This window comes from Dromiciops gliroides, chromosome 1 (genome assembly GCF_019393635.1).
Source record: "Dromiciops gliroides isolate mDroGli1 chromosome 1, mDroGli1.pri, whole genome shotgun sequence".
NCBI lineage: Eukaryota > Metazoa > Chordata > Mammalia > Microbiotheria > Microbiotheriidae > Dromiciops > Dromiciops gliroides.
Window position 1 is genome coordinate 747,315,607 of NC_057861.1, and position 22,957 is coordinate 747,338,563.

At 44.7% G+C, this 22,957-nt stretch overlaps 1 protein-coding gene across 1 annotated transcript in view; it reads right to left on the reverse strand.

Moving 5' to 3' along the window:
* ITGA9 (integrin subunit alpha 9) overlaps positions 1–22,957 on the reverse strand; it is a 351,429-nt gene that overhangs the window by 123,293 nt on the left and 205,179 nt on the right. Inside the window, exon 18 of the mRNA XM_043975289.1 lies at positions 5,775–5,925. Within this exon, the coding sequence (XP_043831224.1) occupies positions 5,775–5,925 (151 nt within the window). The remainder of the gene's footprint in view (positions 1–5,774; positions 5,926–22,957) is intronic.

Consider the following 22,957-nt stretch of genomic DNA (forward strand, 5'->3'; position numbering starts at 1 on the left):
AATTACAGTTTGTTATGGTGACTAGAAAACCAGGAAGACCTGGGTTCAAGTCCTCTCTGATGCTAATTGTGTAACTCTGGGTGGGTCACATAATTTATCTTAACCTTAGTTTCCATATCTGTGAAATGGGGGGGGGGCATAACTGCAGCTATTTCTCTGGGTTGAAATGAGGGTCAAAGGAGATAATCGACATAGAGTATTTTGCAAACTTCAAAATGTTCTATGTCAGTTATTATTAGTATAAGCTGTTAAGATGTATTACTATATCAGCCATAAATGTCAGCTATTCTTCTGATTATCAGATGCAACATAAAGCCATTTACAGATCTGAAGACAAGGCCGCTCCAATAAAGCATCATGCCAAGAAGTGATCTGAAGCAGACGTCTGCCCCCCTGCCCCCATCCCAGGCAGCCATGGGAAGCGGTTGGGGTCTTTCTCACTGGTTCATTCTCATTCCTGGCTCTGCTGCCAGGGCATTTTCCTCCCAGAAGAATTCACCCATCCAGTGTGGTCCCCGCCAATTTGGATGAGTGCATTTGGATTTTGCTTTAAATGAGAGAGTTCAAGGCTAACAAGAGGGAAATTAACATAAGCTAAGCCCAGACTTTTCAGTGGGAGGGACAAGAGAGGCCAGCTGGGAGCTTGGGGGAGTGAACAGAATTTTGTTCTGTTAAAGTTGTGGAATTCTAGTTCTCACTGTCTCTATTCAGGAAGTCCCTAATGAAGACACCAAAGGCTTAGGGAGCACTAGATCAGAAAAAAGAAATGAAAGACCACATGGAATATCGGGAATGCCAACCCCCCCAACCTCAGCTTTCTCTCAATTGAAAACAATCCAGCACCATGCTTATTCATTGTCTTCTATAAATCTATGCTATAAACAACAATAATAACTAGATTTATGGAGTGTTTTGAAGTTTGCAAACTATCTACATATAAATGATTTTGTATGTATGTACAGTATTCGGGTGTTCATGTGTAAGTGTGGAAAGAGGAGGAAAGGGGAGGGAAAGAGAGAAGAGGGAGGAAGAGAGGAAGGAGAGAAAGGAGAGGAAGAATAATGCTGCATTAGGAGATAGGATTAACTTGTGCATTTATTAAATGCTTACTATGTGTCAGGCATAAGGTTAAGTGTTGGGGCTACAAATGCAGACAAACAAGGCAGCCCCTGCCCTCAAAGTGCTTACATTCTAATTAGGGAAAGACAAACACATAAAAGAGGTAAAAAAAATGGGGGGAGAGGTGTTGGAGGAGAGGGGGAGGAGTCCAGAGACCCTACACTGAGCCAGGTTTGAAGCCAGCCTTGCTGCTGCGGTTACTTCCTCGGATCCTCAGATTCCATAGAGGAATTCACCAATCACAGGACAGAGGCCCAGGACTGAAGGCATCTGCAGCCTGATAAGGCTTCTGGGAGGAAGGTGGGAAAGATCTGAAGAGTCAGAAGCTAAGCCAGTCTAGACTTGGATTCATGAAGAGCTGGGTTCAGGTCCAACCTCTAAGACATCTCTCTGACCCTCAGGCAATTCTCTAAAACTTGTCTACCAAGCTAGGGGTGCCTCCTTTAGGGGGAAGATGCCATATTTGGATTCTCCACTTCCCTGACCAGAGACCATGACCTAGAGGACTGAACCCTTTCACCCCCAGAAACTCCTGCCCTAGTGTCCTGACTGGTCATTGCCCAGTCACCTGGTACAAGGAGGCCTGGCTCCTGCCATGCCTCACTCCACTCCTCAGCCTTCTTCTCACCAGCTACTCTGCCCAAGTATCCTCTACCCCCCGCCAGCCGCCATAGTTAATTGTCCAACCATAACCAAACCAATACTTCTATTGCTCCTGGATATGGTCTGCCAATCTACACTCCCATGACCTCATTCACCAACCCAGCACCCTTCCAGTCAGTCAAAAAACGTTTATTAAGCACCTACTGTGCACCAGGAACTGTGCTAAGTGCTGGGGACACGAAGAAAAGCAAAAGACAGTGCCTGTCCTACAGGAGCTTACAGTCTAATGGAAGAGGGCATCTACAAATGACCATGTGCAAACAGTAACTCTGAGCTAATCTCAGGGAAGGTTCTAGTATTAAGGGGCATTAGGAAAGGCTTCCTATGGAAGGAGGTATTTTTGACTGAGATTTCAAAGAAGCCAGGGAAGCCAAGAGGAGGCAGAGATGAGGATTCCAGGTATGGCGCAGAGCCAAAGAAAATGACCAGAATTGGGAGATGGATTGTATTATGCAAGGAGGCAACTGTCATTGGAAACCAAGACACCCCTTCCTGACCACCGCTCTCCTAGGTGACTTGTTTCTTCCATTAGCTATAGTCCCTTGAAAAGGCAAAGACCTTTGTGTTTCTAACCCTAGTGCTTAGCACATTTCTTGGCACATAGCAAATGTTTTGATAATTGCTGTTTCCTTCATTCATTCTTTCCAAAATCCATTAATTGTTCTATCATGCTCAAACAGCTGGATACCGAGTGTGTGGGGAACCCTCTTTTGGAACCTAGACACTCAAAGTCTCCCTATCCACATATGCACTGTGTTTATGGGGCTCCCTCTCTAGGAAGGTTAGAACTTAGACTCAGTTTATCTCCTGGCACCATCTTGAACAGTGAGAAAAAAGAAACTCCTAAGAGAATGAAACTGACCTTTCTGAAGCCAAGACAGATAAACCCACAGACTCACTTTACAAGAGAACAAGTCCCTCCCCCTCCATTCCTCCCGCCATAAAGAATAAGCCTCCGAAAGCCCTGAAAGCCAATTTTGTACTTAACAACCTATAAAAGAAGGCTCCAGACTGAGTTTAACAAGGAGCTCGCAGACCTGCTCAGAAGAACAGGTAGGAGTTTCCTTCCTAGCAACTTCCCCTGCTATGGAAGTTCTTCTGTGCTGTGACCCAAGGCCAAGACAAAGGGCAGTCACAGAATCCTAAGGCTGGCTGGAAGCAAGTCTGAGAGACCGACAAGCCAACCCTCAGCCTTCTGTTGAGACTCCCACAAGAAGCAATGTGGTCAAGTGGACACTCAGGTAAATACCAACTCGGGATACCATGTCTAACCATAACTCAAGTTAAGAGGTCACATGGGGCAGGATTAAGAGGAAAGAGACATATGATTTTAACTGCATTCTTATCTGAGCAGTCAAGTCTTCAACAAGCAATTATTAAGTGCCTATGATGTGCAAAGACAGTCCCTGCCCTTGAGGAACTCAGTCTAATGGGGGAGGCACAAACAAGCTACAGACCGGATGGATGGGAGCTCACCTTAGCCCTAGCACTAAGGGCAATAGTGCTTCATACCCCTCACAACTTCACGCATTAGACAGTGCTTGCATTGTTCTCCCATTTTATAAATGAACTAACTGAGGCATCAGTCAGCCAACAAGCATTTATTAAGTTCTTGCTACAGCTCAGAGTCACAAAGCTAAGAAGTGAAGCTGGGACTAGAACACGTCTTCTCCCTCCTAGTCCAGGGCTCTGTCCTTCTTCCTTCTTGGGTCACTTTCTTTACCCCAACAAAGCTTTAATAAAACCCTAATCCCCAACCTGCATCCTTTTAGTTGTTTTTAGCATCCTTAAGAAGCCCCAGGTGATTCTGAGTTTTAGGACTCCTCATATTCTGTACTCAATCTCTCTCTCTCCCCATCCAGGTCCTCACCTCTCCAAAGGAAAGAAATAGTGAAGCAATGTTGGCAGATACAGACAAAAACCAGATGCCGCCCTATACATGTCCATTATAACTACAATAAAACTTCAGAAGGGGTACTACCACCTCCCGACTCCCTGGATCTCTCTAACTATCACATGCGTCCCACTTTTTTTTTACTATTGTTAAAACTGTGTGCAAAGAGGCTGACCACCTTCCCAAAGTGTTACATTTCTGGAAACAGAATGTTTACTCTGGGAAAATCCCAGGGGCTCTGGTGACTCTACCAGGAAAGGGGGAGGGGAGGGGAAGTCAGAATGTCCATCAAGAACGTGAGAAAGAGCCCTGGGCTGCTCAGTTTCCCAAGAAGTCCTTGACCCAAGAGGTGCCCAGAGAGGCTGAGGGGGGCCTATAAAAGAGGTCTGGTCCAGATCCACAAGCAGCCTGGATCCTTCCTCAGGCTACCAGGGTCAGGTCTGGGCTCTTTGAAGGCTGACAGAAAATGAAAAGCAGCAGTGGCCCCTTGGAGGGGATGTCACCATAATTGGACCTGCTTCTTTCATGGTTATTTTCCTGTTAACTCCCATTAAATCCTCTTTTTTACCCTGCCCGCTTCCTCCTTACATACACACAGCGTGTATTTGTCAAAATAACCTTTTCTCCCTTTAAAGGGTACTGTTTGAAAGTTGTAACATAAGCCTTGGTTTTAAAAATAATAAAATACAATTCTTCCTTTTCAGCTTTTAAACCTATAAAAGGGTTGGATGGAAGACAGGAGGAGGAGAAGTGGAAGATGACATTGCAGAGCAATTTAAGGCTCATCCCTGACCTCTCTAGGGCTCTAGGACTGCAGAGCTGGGAGGCCGCAGAGACAATGCAGTGGAATGGCTGACATATTGGCAGCTAGACTTGGGCTCAGAAACTAGCCCTCCCACTCTCAATCTGTATCACTTGGAGCAAGTCTTTTTCTCTCTAGAGGCCTCAGTTTCCTGTTCTATAAAAGGAGAGGGCCCTTCAGGTTGCTTCTAGCCTCAAATCCATCATCGTATGGCATCAGGGCCACCTCTGATCAGAGCAAGGAGCCCCAAGCACTTAGGACTAGGCATTCATCAACATGGTCTTGTCCTTTGCTCTGATCACCCAAAAATCCTTCCTGCTTTTCCAGGCCTAACCTTTCCTGTCTTCTCCCCACCAGAAGCCCCTCTCATTTCTGGCTGTAATTTTCTATGTTGGGAACTATCCTTCCTAGAAATTTCCAGCTTCCCAGCCAATGTGGCAAGACCATGCCCCTTGATATGAAATCTTCAGCACTCCCCAGTGACCTCATGTGTACCCGGTAAACCTGGGGGGCATGGTCAGAGTCTGGAACACCAAACTCAGGACACAGCCTCTCTTAAGACCATCTTAAGACCTGGAGATCTATGTACCCAAGGTTCCAAGGAATGCCCCTTATCCACGGGGTCATCAATTTAGATCCAGAAGGGGCTTTTAAGACCATTGTGTACAACCTCTCCTTTGTTATTTATGAGGAAACTGAGGAACAAAAAATCAAATGACTTGCCTAGGGTCCCTCAACTAGTATGTGTCTAAGGCAAGATTTGAACTCAGATCTTTCTGACTCCAAGTCCAATGCCCTATCTACTACACCAAGCTCCTTCTCCCTCCCTTGTCCTTCTTCCTTGCTTTGGAGATGTTGGCAGCTGCCCTAGAGTTTGGAAGGCGGTTGGTACTCTCATATCCTTCCCCTGTTGCCCCGTCTCCTGGTCTGCGTTCCTATCCTGGGACATTTCAAATTAAACCATAAAGCCTTCTCTTGTGTGCGTTTAAAAACACCCAAGAAGGGCCTATTGTTTTGTATCACTGACTGGTCTAATTCTTTGATGAAACCCCCCTTTAAATCCAAGGGTGAATGTGACGAACTAGGGCACCTCCCATCAGCAATTGGCCTTGTCTGAGTCACCTTCCAAGTAGAGAAATAAAGTCATTCCCCTGCCAAGGACCCAAGCACATGCATGTGGAGGAAGATAAAAGTCTCGTGCTCTGTGATGCAAGGACCTGACCTGGAGTGGGGTGGGGTGCTGTGTGTGGGGTCTGAGATGGAGCAGGGCCCCATCTGGGGTCTGGGTAGCCTTACCTTTTGCCACATGTTGATGAAAAACAGCTCTCGAGAAACATTGAAAGCGACGTTGGTATCGTAGGCATCATCCCCCAGGTTGGAGATGGAAATGTTGAGAGAAAGATTCTTCACAGCTCCCAGGGCCAGGTATGGGGTCTCTGCATCAGTGCTGGAATTATAAATAGAAAGACATCAGCATGGACCAGCAAGGTTCCAGGCAGCAGAAGTTGCAGGTATAGGACATGCAGGCAGTTCTGGCTTTATGCAAATTCAACTTTACATAAAGAATTCTGAAAGGAATCCTCATTTCAGAAAAAAACCCACCTATGTTAACTTTTCTGACCAGCATTCTTTCTGTTTTCTCTCTCTGCTCCTGCCCCTTGGCTAGCAGCTCCCCAGCTTTTCCCATCCACCAAAAAACCCCTCCAAGTGAGAGCAGAAGGACAGATTGCTGAAAGCTCCCCAATGCCTGCCAGACTTCTCTTCCTCAGCATCCAAGGTGTTTATGGGAGTGCTTTAAATCCTGCAGCATTGGGATCATAATGGGATGATAATGAGATGATCTGAAGTGGAAATTCTCAATTCCTCATTTTTCTTTAGGTGGCCACCAAGACACAGAAGTTACTGTACCAAGTGAGATTCATATTGCATCATGAGCCCCTTCAGCGAAGGGACTGTCTTCTGCCTCTTTGTGCATCCCTAGCACTTAGCAGGTGCCTGGAACATAGTAGGTACTTAATGTTTATTGACTGATTGATTGAAGCAGAAAGCCTTTTTAAAACCTCGAAGTGCTATCTCTGTAAATACCAATGGTTATTCTTTTAGAAGAGTGGAGGAGCAGAGCTACAGACTTGTGATTTCATCCATGGAGGAAACTCCAGGTATGGGAACTTCCTTCACCAGTGTTGACTGATGACATTGACTAGCACTGAGAGGGGCCTTGGTCACATATGGGTCAGAAGCAGGACTTGCACCTGGATCCTCCCTACTCCAAGGCTGACTTTCTGGGCACATTCTCAGCCACTGATTCCTTGGCTTTACCCTGGCCTTCTTTTTGCCACCCAGCATGCCACGGCCAACCCCTTGGAAACAGACTTCCAGATACCATGCCTATGCTCAAGCTAAGCTAACCAGCTTTGGAACTCACACTGTGGGGTTGTACCATCCTTACTAGTGAGAGCATGAGCACAAATTTGAATAGTCTGAGACATCTCACCCGTGCCAGCTCTAACCCCAACCATCTTCCCTCTAGCTACCACCAGTATCAGACCTCCCCCCTCCCAACCTCTTACCTTGGGTACCATGAGATCAACCTTCCTACTGTTCCCAGAAAGGGAGTATCCATAGTTCTAATACCACCCCTGTGACTTGGCATTAGGATGTAAGCTCCCTGAGCGTAAGAACTGCTTCACTTTTGTATTGGGATCACTAGTGCTTAGCATGGTGCTCAAAACATAAACTAAGCACTTCATAAATGCTTATTTATTCATTTTATGCCTCTTTTTCCTGAGTGTTGCTCTATCTATGGAAGGGGAAAACATAAGGTAAAAATAAAAACAAACAAGGTTAATGCATTCTTAGATGGGCCTGCCTGAATGATAACAGGTAGTAGGGATTATACAACGACAACATTTCAGTTACCATAAGTGAAAACGGGTATTCTGAAAGATGGAGGGGAAGTTATTGATCTCCATCTACAGTGTTCTTTTAGATGGGGGACAAGCAACAAGAACTATCCCTCCCTTGAAAACTCTGGCTTGCCTACTTTGGAAGTAAAAGCACTGATGGTCTGAACCGATCCAAAAATGTAATTTAGGAGAGAATTCCAAATCCCAGTGTGTGGGCGCCAAGAAAGCAGGACCCTGACCCCCAAGTGAGTGGTGCAGTTATTTATTATGTAGGCTAATTTAATTGTAACTGAATTCAAGGCTATTTCTGTCCTATCTCAGGGTTTAAAGGCATCACCCTCAAGGAGGTTTGAGAAAACTCTTTCCACTTAAACTTAAATAGAAATTATAGGAAATAGTGCCTGTCATCCTATCACAGGATGGCATCACCTTGGTGGTATAGCTGTAGCTCACACTCAGAATGCCCCTCTTTGTCTCATAGTATCTCTAGCTCCCTTCAAGGCAGAACTTGAGTGTCTCTTCCTACATGAAGCCCACCCTGATCTCACCATTGCTAGTAAAGGGATCTTCACCTCCAAAATTGTTATTGACTTTAAATCTGTGATGTGTTGACTTTGTATATGTAGCTTGTCTACTTTGTATACGTGATATGTTTATTTTGTATATATGGTGTATTTGCTTATCTTTGTAAATGTATCTCCCCAGGGAAATAGAAGCTTCCTGAGGGCCAGGACTATTTACTTTCTGTGAAGTCCTACCCTAGAATGGCTGCAACAAAGCATATACTTTAAAAATGCTTGTTCCATAAATGACTAGTGACTTCAGAAACAATAGCCAGCTTCCAAATTATGATATATGACATTGGAAAAGCCTAGTCAGTTTCTTCATCTGTGTAATGGGGACAATTCTCTCCACTCAGATCAAATGGGATGATTTGTATAAAGCACTTAACCAATTACATATGTAAATGTCAGTTGTGGTTCTACTTAGAGGACTCAGAGAATCACAGCAGAACAAATCAGAGAACAACCTTGGAGGGTCATTTATTCCAGTCTGCTCATTTTGAAGATGAGAAAAACTAAGGTCTCATTCATAGTATTATAGGATCCTAGACTTGGAGTAGAAATGACCTCAGAAAGGATCTAGGCCAACCCCAAAATAAATACCATCATTACTGTTGTCATTGTCCCATTTATATAGTGTCCAGGGATCGTGCTAAGTGCATTTTTAAAATATTATCTCATAGGATCCTCACAACAACCTTGTGAGGTTGGTGTTATTATTATTGGCATTTTACTATTGAGGAAACTGAGGCAAAGAGAGGTTAAATGTTTTGCTGGAGATCACATAGCTAGTGTCTGAGGCTGGATTTGAACTCAAGTCTTCCTGACTCCAGACCCAGCACTCTATCCACTGCAACATCTCACTGCCTCATTTTACAAGGAAGGAAACTGAGGCCCAGAGAGAATAAGTGATTTTTTTTCAGTCACCCAGGTCATAAGAAACAGAGACAGGATTTGAATTCTGGGCCACTGACTCCAATGTTAGTGCGTGTTCCACCATATAATTCTTCCTCCACTTAAAGAGACAAATGTTTAAAAACTGAAATGCCAACACACACCCATAAAATTGTCAAAAATCATTATCAGCAATAAAAGTCAATGCTGGCAGGGCTGTGGAAAAACAGGAACACTCATTCCTTAATGATAGAATGACAAATTTGTCAAACTTTTTTGGAGAGCAATCTGGCAACATACAGTAAAAGTTACAAAAATAGTCTTAGCCTTTGACACAGTAATTCCATTTTCAGGAATATTCCCTGAACTGGTATCCAAAAAAAAAAAAAGAGCTAGCTGTCTGTTCAAAGATTTTCATAGGAGCATTGTGTATAATTTTTAAAAAACCCTGAAAACAGCCTAAATATCCAAAAGTAGGGTGATGATTAACTAAATGGTGGTACATAAATGTCATGGGGTACTGGAATGTAATTAAGAATGACAAGGATGAGGAATACAAAGAAATCTGGGGAGACCTTTATGAAACAATGAAAAGCAAATAAAAAACAGGAGTAGGAGAACAGAGTCCCCACTAACGATGGTCATATGATAAAAAGTAAATCAGAATGAATGAACAAAGAATGCTGAAGTAAACTTAGGAGAAGGGACTCAAATATGGGCATAGCTCATGTTATTGCACCTCAGTTTATTGTACTTCGCAGATAATGCAATTTTTACAAACTGAACGCTTGTGGTGACCCTGAATCGAACAAGTCTATCAGTATCATTTTTCCAACAGCATCTGCCCACTTCGCATCTCTGTGTCACATTTTGGTAATTCTTGTAATATTTCAAACTTTTTCATTATTATTTTATCTATTATGGTGATCTGTAATTAGTGATCTTTGATGTTACTATTGTAATTGTTCGGGGGAACTACAAACCATGCCCAGAGGAGACAGGAAGCTTAAATCAATAAATGTTACGTGGATTCTGACTGCTCCACTGATCGTGCACTTAGCACGATCCCTGGACACTATATAAATGGGACAATGACAACAATGATGTCTCCTTGGATCTCCCTAGCCCTTGAGACACAACAATGTCAAAATTAAACCAAGTAATAACTCTACAATAGCCTTTAAGTATTCGAATGAAAGGAAGAGTCGATCATTGTGGCAAACTTCATTGTTGTTTTGTTTTAAGAAAGTGTCACAATTGGGGCAGCTAGGTGGCGTAGTGGATAGAGCACTGGCCCTGGAGTCAGGAGGACCTGAGTTCAAATCTGGCCTCAGACACTTAACACTTACTAGCTGTGTGACCCTGGGCAAGTCACTTAACCCCAATTGCCTCACCAAAAAAAAAAACAAAGAAAAGAAAAGAAAGTGCCACAACACCCCAACCTCTAGCAGCTACCATCCTGATCAGTCATTGGCCATCAACATGGAAGCAAGATCATCCACCAGCAAAAAGATTATGAATCACTAAAGGCTCAAATTACAGTTAGTATTTCTTGGTAACAAAATATTTTTTAATTAAGGTACGTACATTTTTAAAGCTGTAATGCTATTGCAAACTTAATAGACTACAATATGGTGCAAACATAACCTTTATATGCACTGGGAAACCAGAAAATTCATATGACTTGCTTTATTGCAATATTTTTATTGCAATATTGCAATGGTCTGGAACCAAAGCCACAATATAGCCAAGATTTGCCTGTAGAGTTGTGGTGTTTTATGGGATGGAATCAACCCAGAGGTAAATAAATAGTCACAAGTATGCATCACTGCCTGTTGATATTTAATGTTAAAGTTTTTTTCATTAGAGGAGAAAAGAAAAGGGACAGAAAAGGTGAGGAGATGAAATTAAGGAAGAAAAGAAGCATTTCTTTAGTATCTACCGTGTGTCAGAAACTGCGCTAAGCACTTTAAAAATATTATTTCATTTGATCCTGGAAGATAGATGCTAATATGATCCCCATTTTACAACTGAGAAAACTGAGACAAAGGTTAAGTGACTGCCCAGGGTCACTTAGTAAGTGTCTGAGGCCAGATTTGAACTCAGGTCTTACTGACTACAGACCCAGGGCTTTATTTACATTGCCACCTAGAAAATTCAAGCCAAGTGTTAAAGTGACTTCTCCATGGTACAATCCATTGATGTGAGAGCCAAGGGTCACCCTGGGGTCTCCTGACTCCCAATCCAGGACTGTAGATTCATGAGCAATGATTCCTCCAGAGACCAAGAGCCCCATTGGTTCATACACCCCAGCTTTACCCACAGCACCAGCTCCCACCATGGGCAGTGCAAGTGAGGGCAGGGCTGGACACAATGGCCTTTCAAGTTGGAACTCTCCCTTCCACTCCAACAGCCACAGGAAGCGCTGCCCTGAGCCGCCCCCTCTAATCTAATCTAGAAATAACAACGGCCCCTGTGAAGGGCGGCCTCCTTGCAAACATTCCTGGAGGCTTCAAACAAGCTGGGCTCGCTCCTGTCCAACATTGCCCAGGGGGGCAGCTTGTTTATGGAAGAAGAATGGAACTCTTTCAACCAATTTTCTCCCCTGAAGAGTTTTCCCATCCGTTCCACTGTTGTTCTCTTTTTAGTGAGATTGGTTCAGATCTGTCACTGTGACTGGTTTTGATAGGGGAAATGCCACAGCTGATTTGCATGGGAGGTGTCTCTCACAATATTCTTGAGTTTATTAAAGGCCAAATAGAAAGGCAGTGTGGTGTAGCAGATAGAGGAGCTGGCCTTGGAGTCTTAAAAGGGTCAACACATACTGGTTATATGACCCTGGACCAGTAACTTACCTTAGTGCCCAAGTCATCCCTCTAAAATTGGATGTTGAAAATCAAGCAGGGATCTACCTTAATGGGGAGCATTTCCTGTCCCAGTGAAGTCCCAGGTCTAGTCCCAGAAGACATGATTATAGGAAGAAGTCAAGTGCATACTCATCACCTATCATAGCAATAAAGTCCTTCTGGTCGGACCACTGCTGATACTACTGTGGTTATTGAATAAAAACCAGGCTGTGGGAGGCAGTTAAAAATCACTGGATTATAAAAAATGATGAGCGGGCAGATTTCAGAGAAACCTGGAAGGACTTACATAAACTGATACTGAGTGAGATGAGCAGAACCAGGAGAATTTGTACACAGTATCAACAACATTGTGTGTTGATCAACTGTGATAGACTTGACTCTTCTCAGCAATACAATCGTCCAAGATAATTCCAAAGGACTCATGATGGAAAATGCTCTCCAAATCCAGCAAAAAAAAAAAAAAGGAACTATGGAATCTAGATGCATATTGAACCATACATACTATTTCTATTTTTTGTTGTTTTTCTTTTGTGAGGTTTTTCCTTTTTGCTCTGATTCTTCTTGCACAGCATAACTAATGCAGAAATATATTTAATGAGATCGTACATATATAACCTATATCAGATTGCTTGCTGTCTTAGGGAAGGGGGAGGGAAGGAGAAAAAATGAAACTAGAAATCTTATAAAAACAAATGTTGAAAAATATCTCTACCTGTAACTAGAAAATAATAAAATACTTTTATGGGAAAAAAAAATCACTGGATTGGCACCTAGGACTTGGATTGGAATCCCAACTGACCAAGATTCCCCTCTAAGACATTTAACAGGAAGTCATCCAATCTCAGCCTGCAGACCTCTAGTGGGGTAAAGACAGGAATGAGCTACTTCCTGGTAGCCTATTCCACCTTTAGCTGGCTCTAAATTCTAGCAAGTTTTCCATGAGAACAAGCCTAAAGTTGCCTCTTGTCACTCTCCACCACTTTCAATGCATCTTACTATCCCATCAGTCATTTTGGCTGCCTAACACGCCAGGGCCTCACTGGAAGCTTGCTTTGAGACAGTCAGCTTCCTGACCATGAAGCCCTCACCTTCTACTTGTATTTTTTAAACTAAAACTGTATCTCAAAAGCAAAGGCACAAATAAAGCTCAGAAGTAATTTAAATGAGTAAAACTGTGCCCCTGGCTTTACAAAAAGAACCTTAATTGCAGGCAAAAGGGAACTTGGACAACATCTAAGCCAATTCTTTAATTTATCATGTTCTTTCCCCACCCCTCAATAAGTTTCCTCTCAAATGCCCAAAGAGAATTTCCGGAGTTCGTGAAGTTATGGAATGATACTGATGTTAATGCCACATCACACTACAGACCAGTAACCAGGCCAATGTGGAACAATAAGGGAAACTCACTCAGTCTAATTTTCCTGAACCCCTGAGCATTTATAGGCAGACCTTGAAATCCCAGAATGTACAAGGTGATAGGGGTGATAGAGGCCAGATGACCCAATCATATCAATTAATCAATCAGTCAACAGCCATTTACTAAGTACTTGCTACATGCTAGGGATAGAAAGAATGGAACAATACCAACCCAAGAAACTCACGTCTCATTGTTCAAATGTGGAAACAGAGGCTCAGATGGGAAAGGGATTTCACCAGATTTCCTTTGGAAGGGCCCTTGGAGATGGTGTAGTTCCAACCCACAGCTGAACAAGAACTCTCTGTCTACTGCTCCAGAGTGGTCATCCTTCTTCTGGTGGCCTTACTTCTTAGGAAGCATTCTATCAAAGCTAAATCTGTCTCTTTGCGCTTTCTAATAATAGCTAATGTAAAGATGGGGCGGCCAGGTGGTACAGTGGATAGAGCATCATGCCTGGAATCAGGAAGATCTAAGTTCAAATCCAACCTCAGACACTTTAATGGTTGTGAAACCATGGGCAAGTCACTTCACGTTGTTTGGCTCAGTTTCCTTATCTGTAAAAATGATCTGGAGAAGGAAATGGCAGACCACTCCAGTGTCTTTAGCTGATTCCAAGCCAGTGTTCTATGCACTGTGCCCCTGTAAGTGTTATAAAAGTGTCGTTCAGTCTTTTCTGACTGTTGGTGACCCCATTTGGGGTTTTCTTGGCAAAGACCTGGAAGGTGGCTCACCAAGCTCCTCCCGCAACGATGAGGTAGTGCGTTTAGGAGAAGGATTAGAACTCAGGAATCCTAAATCTCCCGGCCAGGGCTCTTGGCCAAAATGGCTGGGGGAGGGGGCCAGCCTTTGCTCACAGAGATGTCCTGAGCCTGCCTTAGGCCCAAGCTCTGAGATTTTTCCCCAGTCTACAGGAAGTGGATGAAGCTGTGTGTATTTAACTTTCTTAGCTCACTGTCGTTAACAGCTGCCTTTCACTTTGGGTCATCTCCTGCAGAGAAATGTCAAAATATTTAGAATCCATCTTTAATCTTCACTGCTGGGGAAGCATTTGAAATTTCCTGATTAGGTCATTTCTAGCAATGGGGCAAGCGTTCGGAATGTTTCACTAACCAAGAACATGAAAGAAAACAGAGCAGCCAATTAAGAAAAAATTACCAAGAAACCTCCAAAGATGACGAGGCTAGGGAGGCAGAGCGGGGCTCCATGCACCAGCCGCTGCGTGAGGAGATGAGTATGGGCATGGTCGGGTCCCACCAACTGCCTTTTTAAGTGTCCAGGAGCTCAAACAGCATATTCATGAAATCTCACTGCTATCAAGGAAATCTATAGCTTTGGATGGATTCACAATAATTGACCCCATCACAAAGTTTGGGGAAGACCTCTTAATACTCCCATCCAACCCAATGGACTAGAGTTTTGCTTTTCCCACACACACTCTGATACAAGGGCAGAGTAATCTATTTCTACAACAAAGGTAAATTGCAAAAGAATTTAAATCTCCACTATACATATGGGGAAACTGAGGCACAGAGTGGTTACCCATGATTGGACTGTAAATAAGTGATTGGAGCTTGGGGCTTCCTGATGCCAAGGCCAACACTCTCTCTGTCTGTCTGTCTGCTTTCTCTCAAGCCTATTCTGTCCAGAATTTGTTCCATGTCTCAGAATACTCTCCCAACTTCCTCTCCAGATTCCTCACTTTCATGGCCCCATGACAAACAAATGGATGTTACTATGAACCCCTTTTCTGTCACTCACTTTCTGTGTGACTGTGGGCAATCACTTCATCTCCCCAGCACTCAGCTTCCTTATCTGAAAACGAGGGGTCACAACTTGATGATAACTGAGGTCCATGGACCTGCAGCCGTATCTAGAGAATCTAATGAACATTGTGGACAAAGGTCGGAAGGAACATTGTAGAGGAAATCGAGGGGATGAGATGTAGGGCCCTGGCTTCTAGTTTTATGGAAAACTCTTAATGAGGTCATCACAATATACCCATATCTCCATAGCACTTTAAGGTTTACAGAAGTCCTCAGACCCAGTCACTTAGTCAGTCAACAAGCATTTATTAAGTGCCTACTATGTGCCAGGAACTGTGCAATGTGCTGGAAAGGCAAAAAGAGTCCCTGGCCTCATGGATTTTCCAGTTTAATAGGGAGAGAATACAGAAAGAAAAAAAAGATATGGTCAAAATAAATGGGGGATAGGCAATAGCCACTCTCAGCAAGAAAAGGAGGGAGGGCCAAGAAAGGTCTCCTGCAGAAGTCGGGATTTAAATTGAATCCTGAAGGAAAGTGGGAGGCAGAGGGGAGATGAGGGGAGAGCATTCCAGAGATGGGGTACGATCCAAAGTCATGGAGTCCTAGGATGGAGAATCAGGTTGAAGAGCAGCAAGGAGGCCAGTGTCACTCCATCGCAGGGCGCACAGCGGGGTGGGTAAGGTGTAAAAGGGAGAGGCTGCCAGGTTGTGAGGGGCTCTAAATGCTAAACATGGGAAGTGCCAGGAAAGGGGAGCAGAAAACTAAGACCAAAGCAATAGTTTCTCCCAAAAACATCCAAGTAAAAAAATAGGTTCCTATCTCCTTGTGTTTGCACAAGCTGTTTCCCCTGCCTGGAAGGCATTCCCTTCTCACCTCTGGCTCCCCTTAAGGTTCAGCTCAAGTGCCTGGACCCCAAGCAAAGCATGAATTAAGTAGACTGAGTAGTTATTCTTTCTAACAATAACAATGATTGTCAGTACCACTATTATTACTCTGATGGGACAGAGTGGGACATGTGTGCCCTAACCTCACTTGACTGTCTCTGTCTCTTTGTGTGTATCTCTCTCTGTCTCTGTCTATCTGTGTCCCTGTCTGTCTGTCTGTCTCTCTCTCTCTCTCTCTCTCTCTCTCTCTCTCTCTCTCTCGCATACACACACACACACACACCATCCTTCTTCCCCTTGACATGGAGTTTGCAGGACAGTATGGTCTTGGGTCTGGATAGGCCCAAGGAAGGGGAATCTAATTCCATCCAATGTTCAGAAAGCGTCCGTATCTTTCGAAGCATACTTCAATACTCCAGGGATCTATGATTTTATCAGTACACACATTCCCTCCACCAGCTTGGATCACAATCCCTGCTATAACTCTCTAGACTCTCTTTGGGAGTTCCTGTGATCAAAAACATCTACTGCCCTGTGGCCAATCTGGTGATGACCCCCCCCACCCCAGCAGGGTCCACAGACAACCAGCATACAATCACCACTGGAGTCACAGAAATGATGGCTTCTATTTATAAAAGTCATTTTTGATGAATTTGCCTATTTTCACTGAGCTAGGAATCTCCCCAGAGTCTGTGTACTTGCACGACCCTCGCGAAAGGTCTCTTTTTCTCCTTTGAGCCAAGTCATCTGCTCAGTGAGTGGAGTTCTGCCAGCCCAGTCTCCTATTGTTGACAGCCTAAAGATTCTGAACGTTGCTAGCTGGAGAGAAAGAAAAATAGAGAGAGAGAGAGAAAGAGAGAGAGAAAGAGACAGAGAGAGAGAAAGAGACAGAGAGAGAGAGACAGAGAGATGCAGAGAGAGAGACAGAGAGAAACAGAGACAGAAATAGAGACACAGAGAGATAGGAGAGACAGACAGATGGAGAAATAGAGACAGAGAGAGACAGAGAGATAGAGACTGAAACAAAGAGAAAGACAGAGACAGAGAAACAGAGAAACAGAGACAGAAAGAGAGGAGAGACAGAGAGAGGCAGAAAGACTGAGAGGCAGAGACAGAGAGATAGAAAGACTGAAACAGACAGACAGACACAGACAGAGGCAGTGTTTGTTTTGCCAGCAGCTTCCTTCCAGAATCAAGGCTTATTAATGAGAGCTTTTGGTCAAAGGCTGCCCCAAAGGCAGGTATGGGCTCCCTGTTGCATTCCTCCATCTACCAGTAAACCTGCTGAAAAAGGAAATGAGGGGGCAGCTAGGTGGTGCAGTGGATAAAGCACTGGCCCTGGATTCAGGAGGACCTGAGTTCAAATCCAGCCTCAGACACTTGACACTTACCAGCTGTGTGACTCTGGGCAAGTCACTTAACCCTCATTGCCCAGCAAAAAAAAAAAAGAAAGAAAAGAAAAGAAAAAAGAAATGAAATTATCCTGCCCCATCTATTTGGGGTGATGCCTTGCTGGCTCCAGATGATCACTGCCTTCCTTTCTGAATGGTCAAAAACCATCCTTTGAATGTGTTCTAGAATTTTGCCAAGAATCAACCTCGATGTTCATGATCTTTGGGATCAATTGGGACTCTTGTCCTTCTCTGCCCCAGGAAGCCGTCGCACCCTCCACAGTTCTTCAAAGGTAACAGACAAGCCAACCAATAATCTCAGGGACCTAGGCCTAGAAGGGACCTCAGTGATGGTCTCACCCACCCCTCCTTATCTGTCTCTTCTCATCTCCTTGCTTAACAGGTGATGAATGGCCAGAGAAATGAAGAGATCTGCCCCAGGTGACAGCTTCGCAATGTCAGGGTTAGCCCCGGGCCCCTGCTCTCCTCACTGCCTTGTACTGCTCTGTCTCTGGCTCCATCCAGGGGAGAGTGTGGCTGCTCATTACCTCAGCTTGTCCTCGAGGCCCAGCGAGGCCAGGGGCACAGATGTGAGCTGGTCACACGCTTTCCCTGGAGCTTCTTTGAGGCTCACCCTCCCTCCCCTGCCCCCTCCCCCAAAGCCAACCCCAGAATGGCCAATGTGGAGATGTAGTTTGTCCAAGGCTGGGGACCTGAACCCCCAAAGGGACGCTTTTGCTGCCTCATCACTGGGGTTGGGCTTCAATTCTCACCTTCACAGTTTGTGTGCTGGTGTTTTCCGAAGAGTCTGCTTAGCGTTCGCTCCCTCCCACATCACATCTTCCCTTCTAATTTGAGAAATGGTCCGAGCCATTCTTTAACCTTCATCCTGTGCCCAAGATGGCTAATGGAAAAGATGAGGCACAGTGGTGTCCAACTTCCATGCCAGCCTCACACCCTTGTGACACTGTTTGCACGAATGACTCTAGGCATGACGGATAAGATGAGTGAAGCCACAGAGAGAGCCGGGATGGGCAAAATGGGGGAGGGAGAGGAGGCCCACTCATGGGGGCCTTAAAAGCCCCAGAGGATCATGGAATGAGAGAAGCCACAGAAGGCCCAAAGAACCCAGTTTCTGGGAGAACTTGAATGGAAGCCTTAGGAACTTACACTTTATTTCAGGCAGTGGGTCAATACTGGAGACTGTTAAATACCTTAGTAGTTAGTCACTCAACAAGCATAAGCAATTATGTTTTTTTGTTTTTGTTTTAGTTGAGTTTAGTTTTTTTGGGGGGGCAGGGTTTGAGGGGCAATGAGGGTTAAGTGACTTGCCCAGGGTCACACAGCTAGTAAGTGTCAAGTGTCTGAAGCCGCATTTGAACTCAGGTCCTCTTGAATCCAGGACTGGTGCTTTATCCACCTAGCTGCCCGCCCTAGCACAAGTAATTATTAAATGCTTGCTACATACCAGGCAGGCAGCTAGGTGGCACAGTGGGTTAGAGCACCTGGCCTGGAGTTAAGAAGACCTGAGTTTAAATTCAGCCTCAGACACTTACTAGCTGTGTGATCCTGGACAAGTCACCTAGCTGCTGTCTGCCTCAGTTTCCTCATGTGTAAAATGAGGATAATCATAGTACCAACTGGGGCAGCTAGGTGGTGCAGTGGATAGAGCATTGGCCCTGGAGTCAGGAGGACCTGAGTTCAAATCCAGCCTCAGACACTTAACACTTACTAGCTGTGTGACCCTGGGCAAGTCACTTAACCCCAATTGCCTCACCCCCCCCAAAAAATAAAAGTACCAACCTCCCAGGGTTATTGTGAAGATCAAATTAGATCATTGTAAAGGGCTGAGCAGCCCAGCACCTGGAACATAGTAGACACTATATAAATGCTGCCTATTCTTACCATCCCCATCATCACCATCATGAGTCAACAGGAGGCTCAGGCAGCCTGAAAAGGGAAGTTGTCTCAGGTTGCAATAATAATAACAGAAAGAATAATAGTTGACATTTCTACAGTTCTAAGGGTTACAAAGCAAGGTTTGCAGTAATAATAATAGTTCAAATCTATGTAACTTCAAGGATTTTGAGAAATTTTCTTCACAACAACCCTAGGCAGTTGGCAGTCAGATTTTATGATCTCTACTTTACAGACAAGGAAACTGGGATATAGAGGGAGTGAAATGACTTGCTCAAGGTCACAGGGCCTGACATCAGATTGGGTAAATAAAGGGCAGGACTCAGAGTTGATAAGATTTGGGTTCAAATGCTGTCTCTAACACATGTTGGCTGTGTGATCCAGGCCAAGTCACTTGATCTCTCTGTGTCTCACACGACTGTATTGAGGAAGGGATGGAGATCTGCACTAGTAAGTAGAGCTTCCGTGCCAGGAGATCCCAAAGTCACATATCTATCTAGTTGGGACGAAAGTATTTTAAAACTCATAAAATACTTTTATGTTCTTCTCTTTCTACTTTCGTGACAGTGCCTTCCTTCTGAGATTATTTCCCGTTTTCCATGTACATCTTAGATTGTAAGCACCTTGAGGGCAGGGATGTGAATTTTTTGTTGTTGTTGTTTTCCTTTGCATCCCCATCACTTTGTACAGTACCCGGCACATAGTAGGACCATGACAAATGTCCTTTGATGGTGATGATGATTTCCCACGCTCTTGGGATGTAGGTAAGGCGGATGACATCATCCCCATCTTTCCAGATGAGGAAAGTGTAATCCTGTGATAAGAAATGACCCTCCCAGAGGCACACAAAGCAAGTGACCAAGATGACTCCACAACTAGCTCCCCCACCCCCACACGGTGCAGCCCCTATGTTTTTGTTTTGTTTTTGTTTTTGTTGTTTGGTGGGGCAATGAGGATTAAGTGACTTGCCCAAGGTCACACAGCTAGTGTCAAGTGTCTGAGGTCGGATGTGAACTCAGGTCCTCCTGGCTCCAGGGCTGGTGCTCTATGCACTGTGCCACCTAGCTGCCCCCTAGCCCCTACACTTTTTCAAGCATAACCTTGGCCTTTGTCACTGCTGATCGTGCCAGACTCTCAGGATGTGGCAGGGTGAAGCCCCTTTGTCTGCTGTTTCCCAGCTGACAGAGGAATTTCATCTTCACCAGGTCTTGGCTGCGCCTTCCTCATTTGAGCTGCTTCCTGACGATAAATCTGAGGACATCTGGAACAAATCTGGTTCACTCCCAGAAAGTAGTGGATTAAGGGAGAAGAAGCCCGAGGGGGCCTGGGAATTTCTCAGCTCCAAAGCACTCAGAGGGATGTGACATCATGGCCTGGTCACAGGGGTAGTGTGCGGATGGTGGGTCCTTAGAACGAGCCACCCCTGGATTGTCCAAGCATCCACATGAAGGCCACTCCATCGAAACACCCTCCAGGGAAGTGGCATGGGCAGTGGCCACCAGACAAACATAGCTACACAAGGCTCTTTGTTTTCCCCATTTATGGAAACAAAAAGGCCCAGTTTACCCAAAGGAACAAAAGAAAGTAGGATCCTCACTGACCACTGCCCTCCACAAAATCCAACTCTACCCCAGGCTGGGTTAAAGCAAATTAACCTAGAACCCCAAAGCACAATGGAAAGAACACGATTTCCTTAAGACAAAATGTCTTTTTTTCTGAATGTGAAACCTTCCTTTTATGCTCTGAAACTGTCAGAGGGGAAAGCTGAGGGTCCTCACGCTTGAGCCTAGCGTTCCCAGCACAGCGGCTGAAAGTGAAGCCCTTGTGAGTGAGTGTCAAAATAATCACATGACGGTAGAGCAGGAAGGCAGCCCACTAGCCCAGCCCCTGCATTTTACACATGGGGAAACTGAGGAGCCAAGAGACTCGTCGGCTTGTCCAGGGTCATACGGGCAGTGAGCGGCAGAACTACTGGGATCATGGATTTAGAGCCAACCCCTTCCTTGTACAAAGGGAGGATCTGAGAAGCAGAGACTTAGAGCTGGGGAGGAATGTGAGCTCCCTGGGGGCAAGAACTGCTTCTTCTTTATCTCTGGAGTGCTTAGCACAGCAACTGGCACAGAGTCAATACTTCATAAATACTTAATGATAGATTGACCTTAGAGGCCCATCCCCTCATTTTATAGTAGAGGAAACTGAGTCACAGAGAGGTTGTGAGACTGACAGGATTATAAATAGATGAATGGATGGATGATGGATGGATAGATAGATAGATAGATAGATAGATAGGTAGTAGGTAGGTAGGTAGGTAGATAGATAGATAGATAGATAGATAGATAGATGATAGATAGGTAGATAGATAGATAGATAGATAGATAGATAGATAGATAGATAGATAGATAGATAGATAGATAGATAGATGATAGGTAGATAGATAATTATGTGAATGTGGATGAAACTGATACCAGGGGCCATCCAGCCCAATCTCCTTGATTTTACAGATTGGTAAACTGAGGCACAAGTGACTTACAAAAGATCACATAATCAATTTCACCTTAATATCAGGTGAAGTTCAAGAAGACTTGGCATTCTCTAACAACAGAATTTAAAAAAAAAAAGTAGAAAAGGCTGCCCAGGGAGCTAGTGAGTTCCACATCACTAAATGTCTTCAAGAAGAAGGATGACCACCTGTCAGGGATCTTGGAGAAGAATTTTTAATAGCATCAAGGAGCTAGAGCTGAAAGAACATGGGGACCATCCCATGCAATCTCTCATTTTGCAGATGAGGTAATGGAGGCTCAGAAAAGGGAGGATACTCAGCATCAGAAGCAAGATTTGAACCTCTGATCAAAGGAGCTAGCTCCCAGGGCTTCTCATCATAAGGAAGGATTCAATTATCCCAGCTGCAACTTTAATTATACCTGGCCCTTTAATGTGCTAAGCATTTTCACAAAGCCCAGATGGCCCCTTCTGCTCCATCCAAGAGGAAGAACAAAGACCTCCCCAAGTCTCACAGGGAGATCTGAGGGAGACAATTAGTGTCACGGTGGATAAAGCGCTGGACCTGGAGTCAGGAGGACCTGAGTTTAAATCCCACCTCAGACACATGTACTGTGTGATCCTGGGCAAGTCACTCAACCTCTGTCTGACTTGGTTTCTTCATCTGTAAAATGGGGATAGTGATAGCCCCTACCTTGTGGGGTTATGAGGCTTAAGTGAGATAATATTTGCAAAGTGTTTTAAAGTGCTATATAAATGTTACTGGTACTACTATTACTGTTACCACTACCACCACTACATGGGAAAGAGTACTGAGATTTGAGGTGCCTGATTCTGGCTTTGCTGTTTACTACCCTAAGTCACTCTCCTTCCCACTCATCACTGGGCCTCAATTTCCTTCTCTGTAAATGGAGGGAGCTGGACAGCTGACCACTGGCTCTCAGCCAGTGATCGCCCTGATAAGACCCACTGCATTTTCATTGAATTCTTTGCCTAAAAAAGGGAACCGAGCCACTCTGCTGAGTTCAGAGAAATAAGATGAAGGCCAGAACACTCTGCTGCCCGTATTCTTGGGTGGAGGTCATGACTAGGAAGGGGCTTGGGACCAACTCTCCAGCTTCCTTGCCAGGCCTCTCCCCTCCCTCTCCCCCTCCTCCTCCCAAATGGCTGATGCCCCCTGTGATGTCACTGGCAAGGTTCAGGCCAAGGGATCACACAGGAACACTGGACCCATAGAAAAGGGCTGAGAAAAAATAGGCCCCCGTTTCCCACAAGCAGCCTGACGTGGAGGCCGTATCTGATAGAAGAAACAGGGAAGGTGCTCCTAAGGACGGCCAATGTGAGGACTGGAAGAGGGTGTGGAGGGGGACAGGGAGAG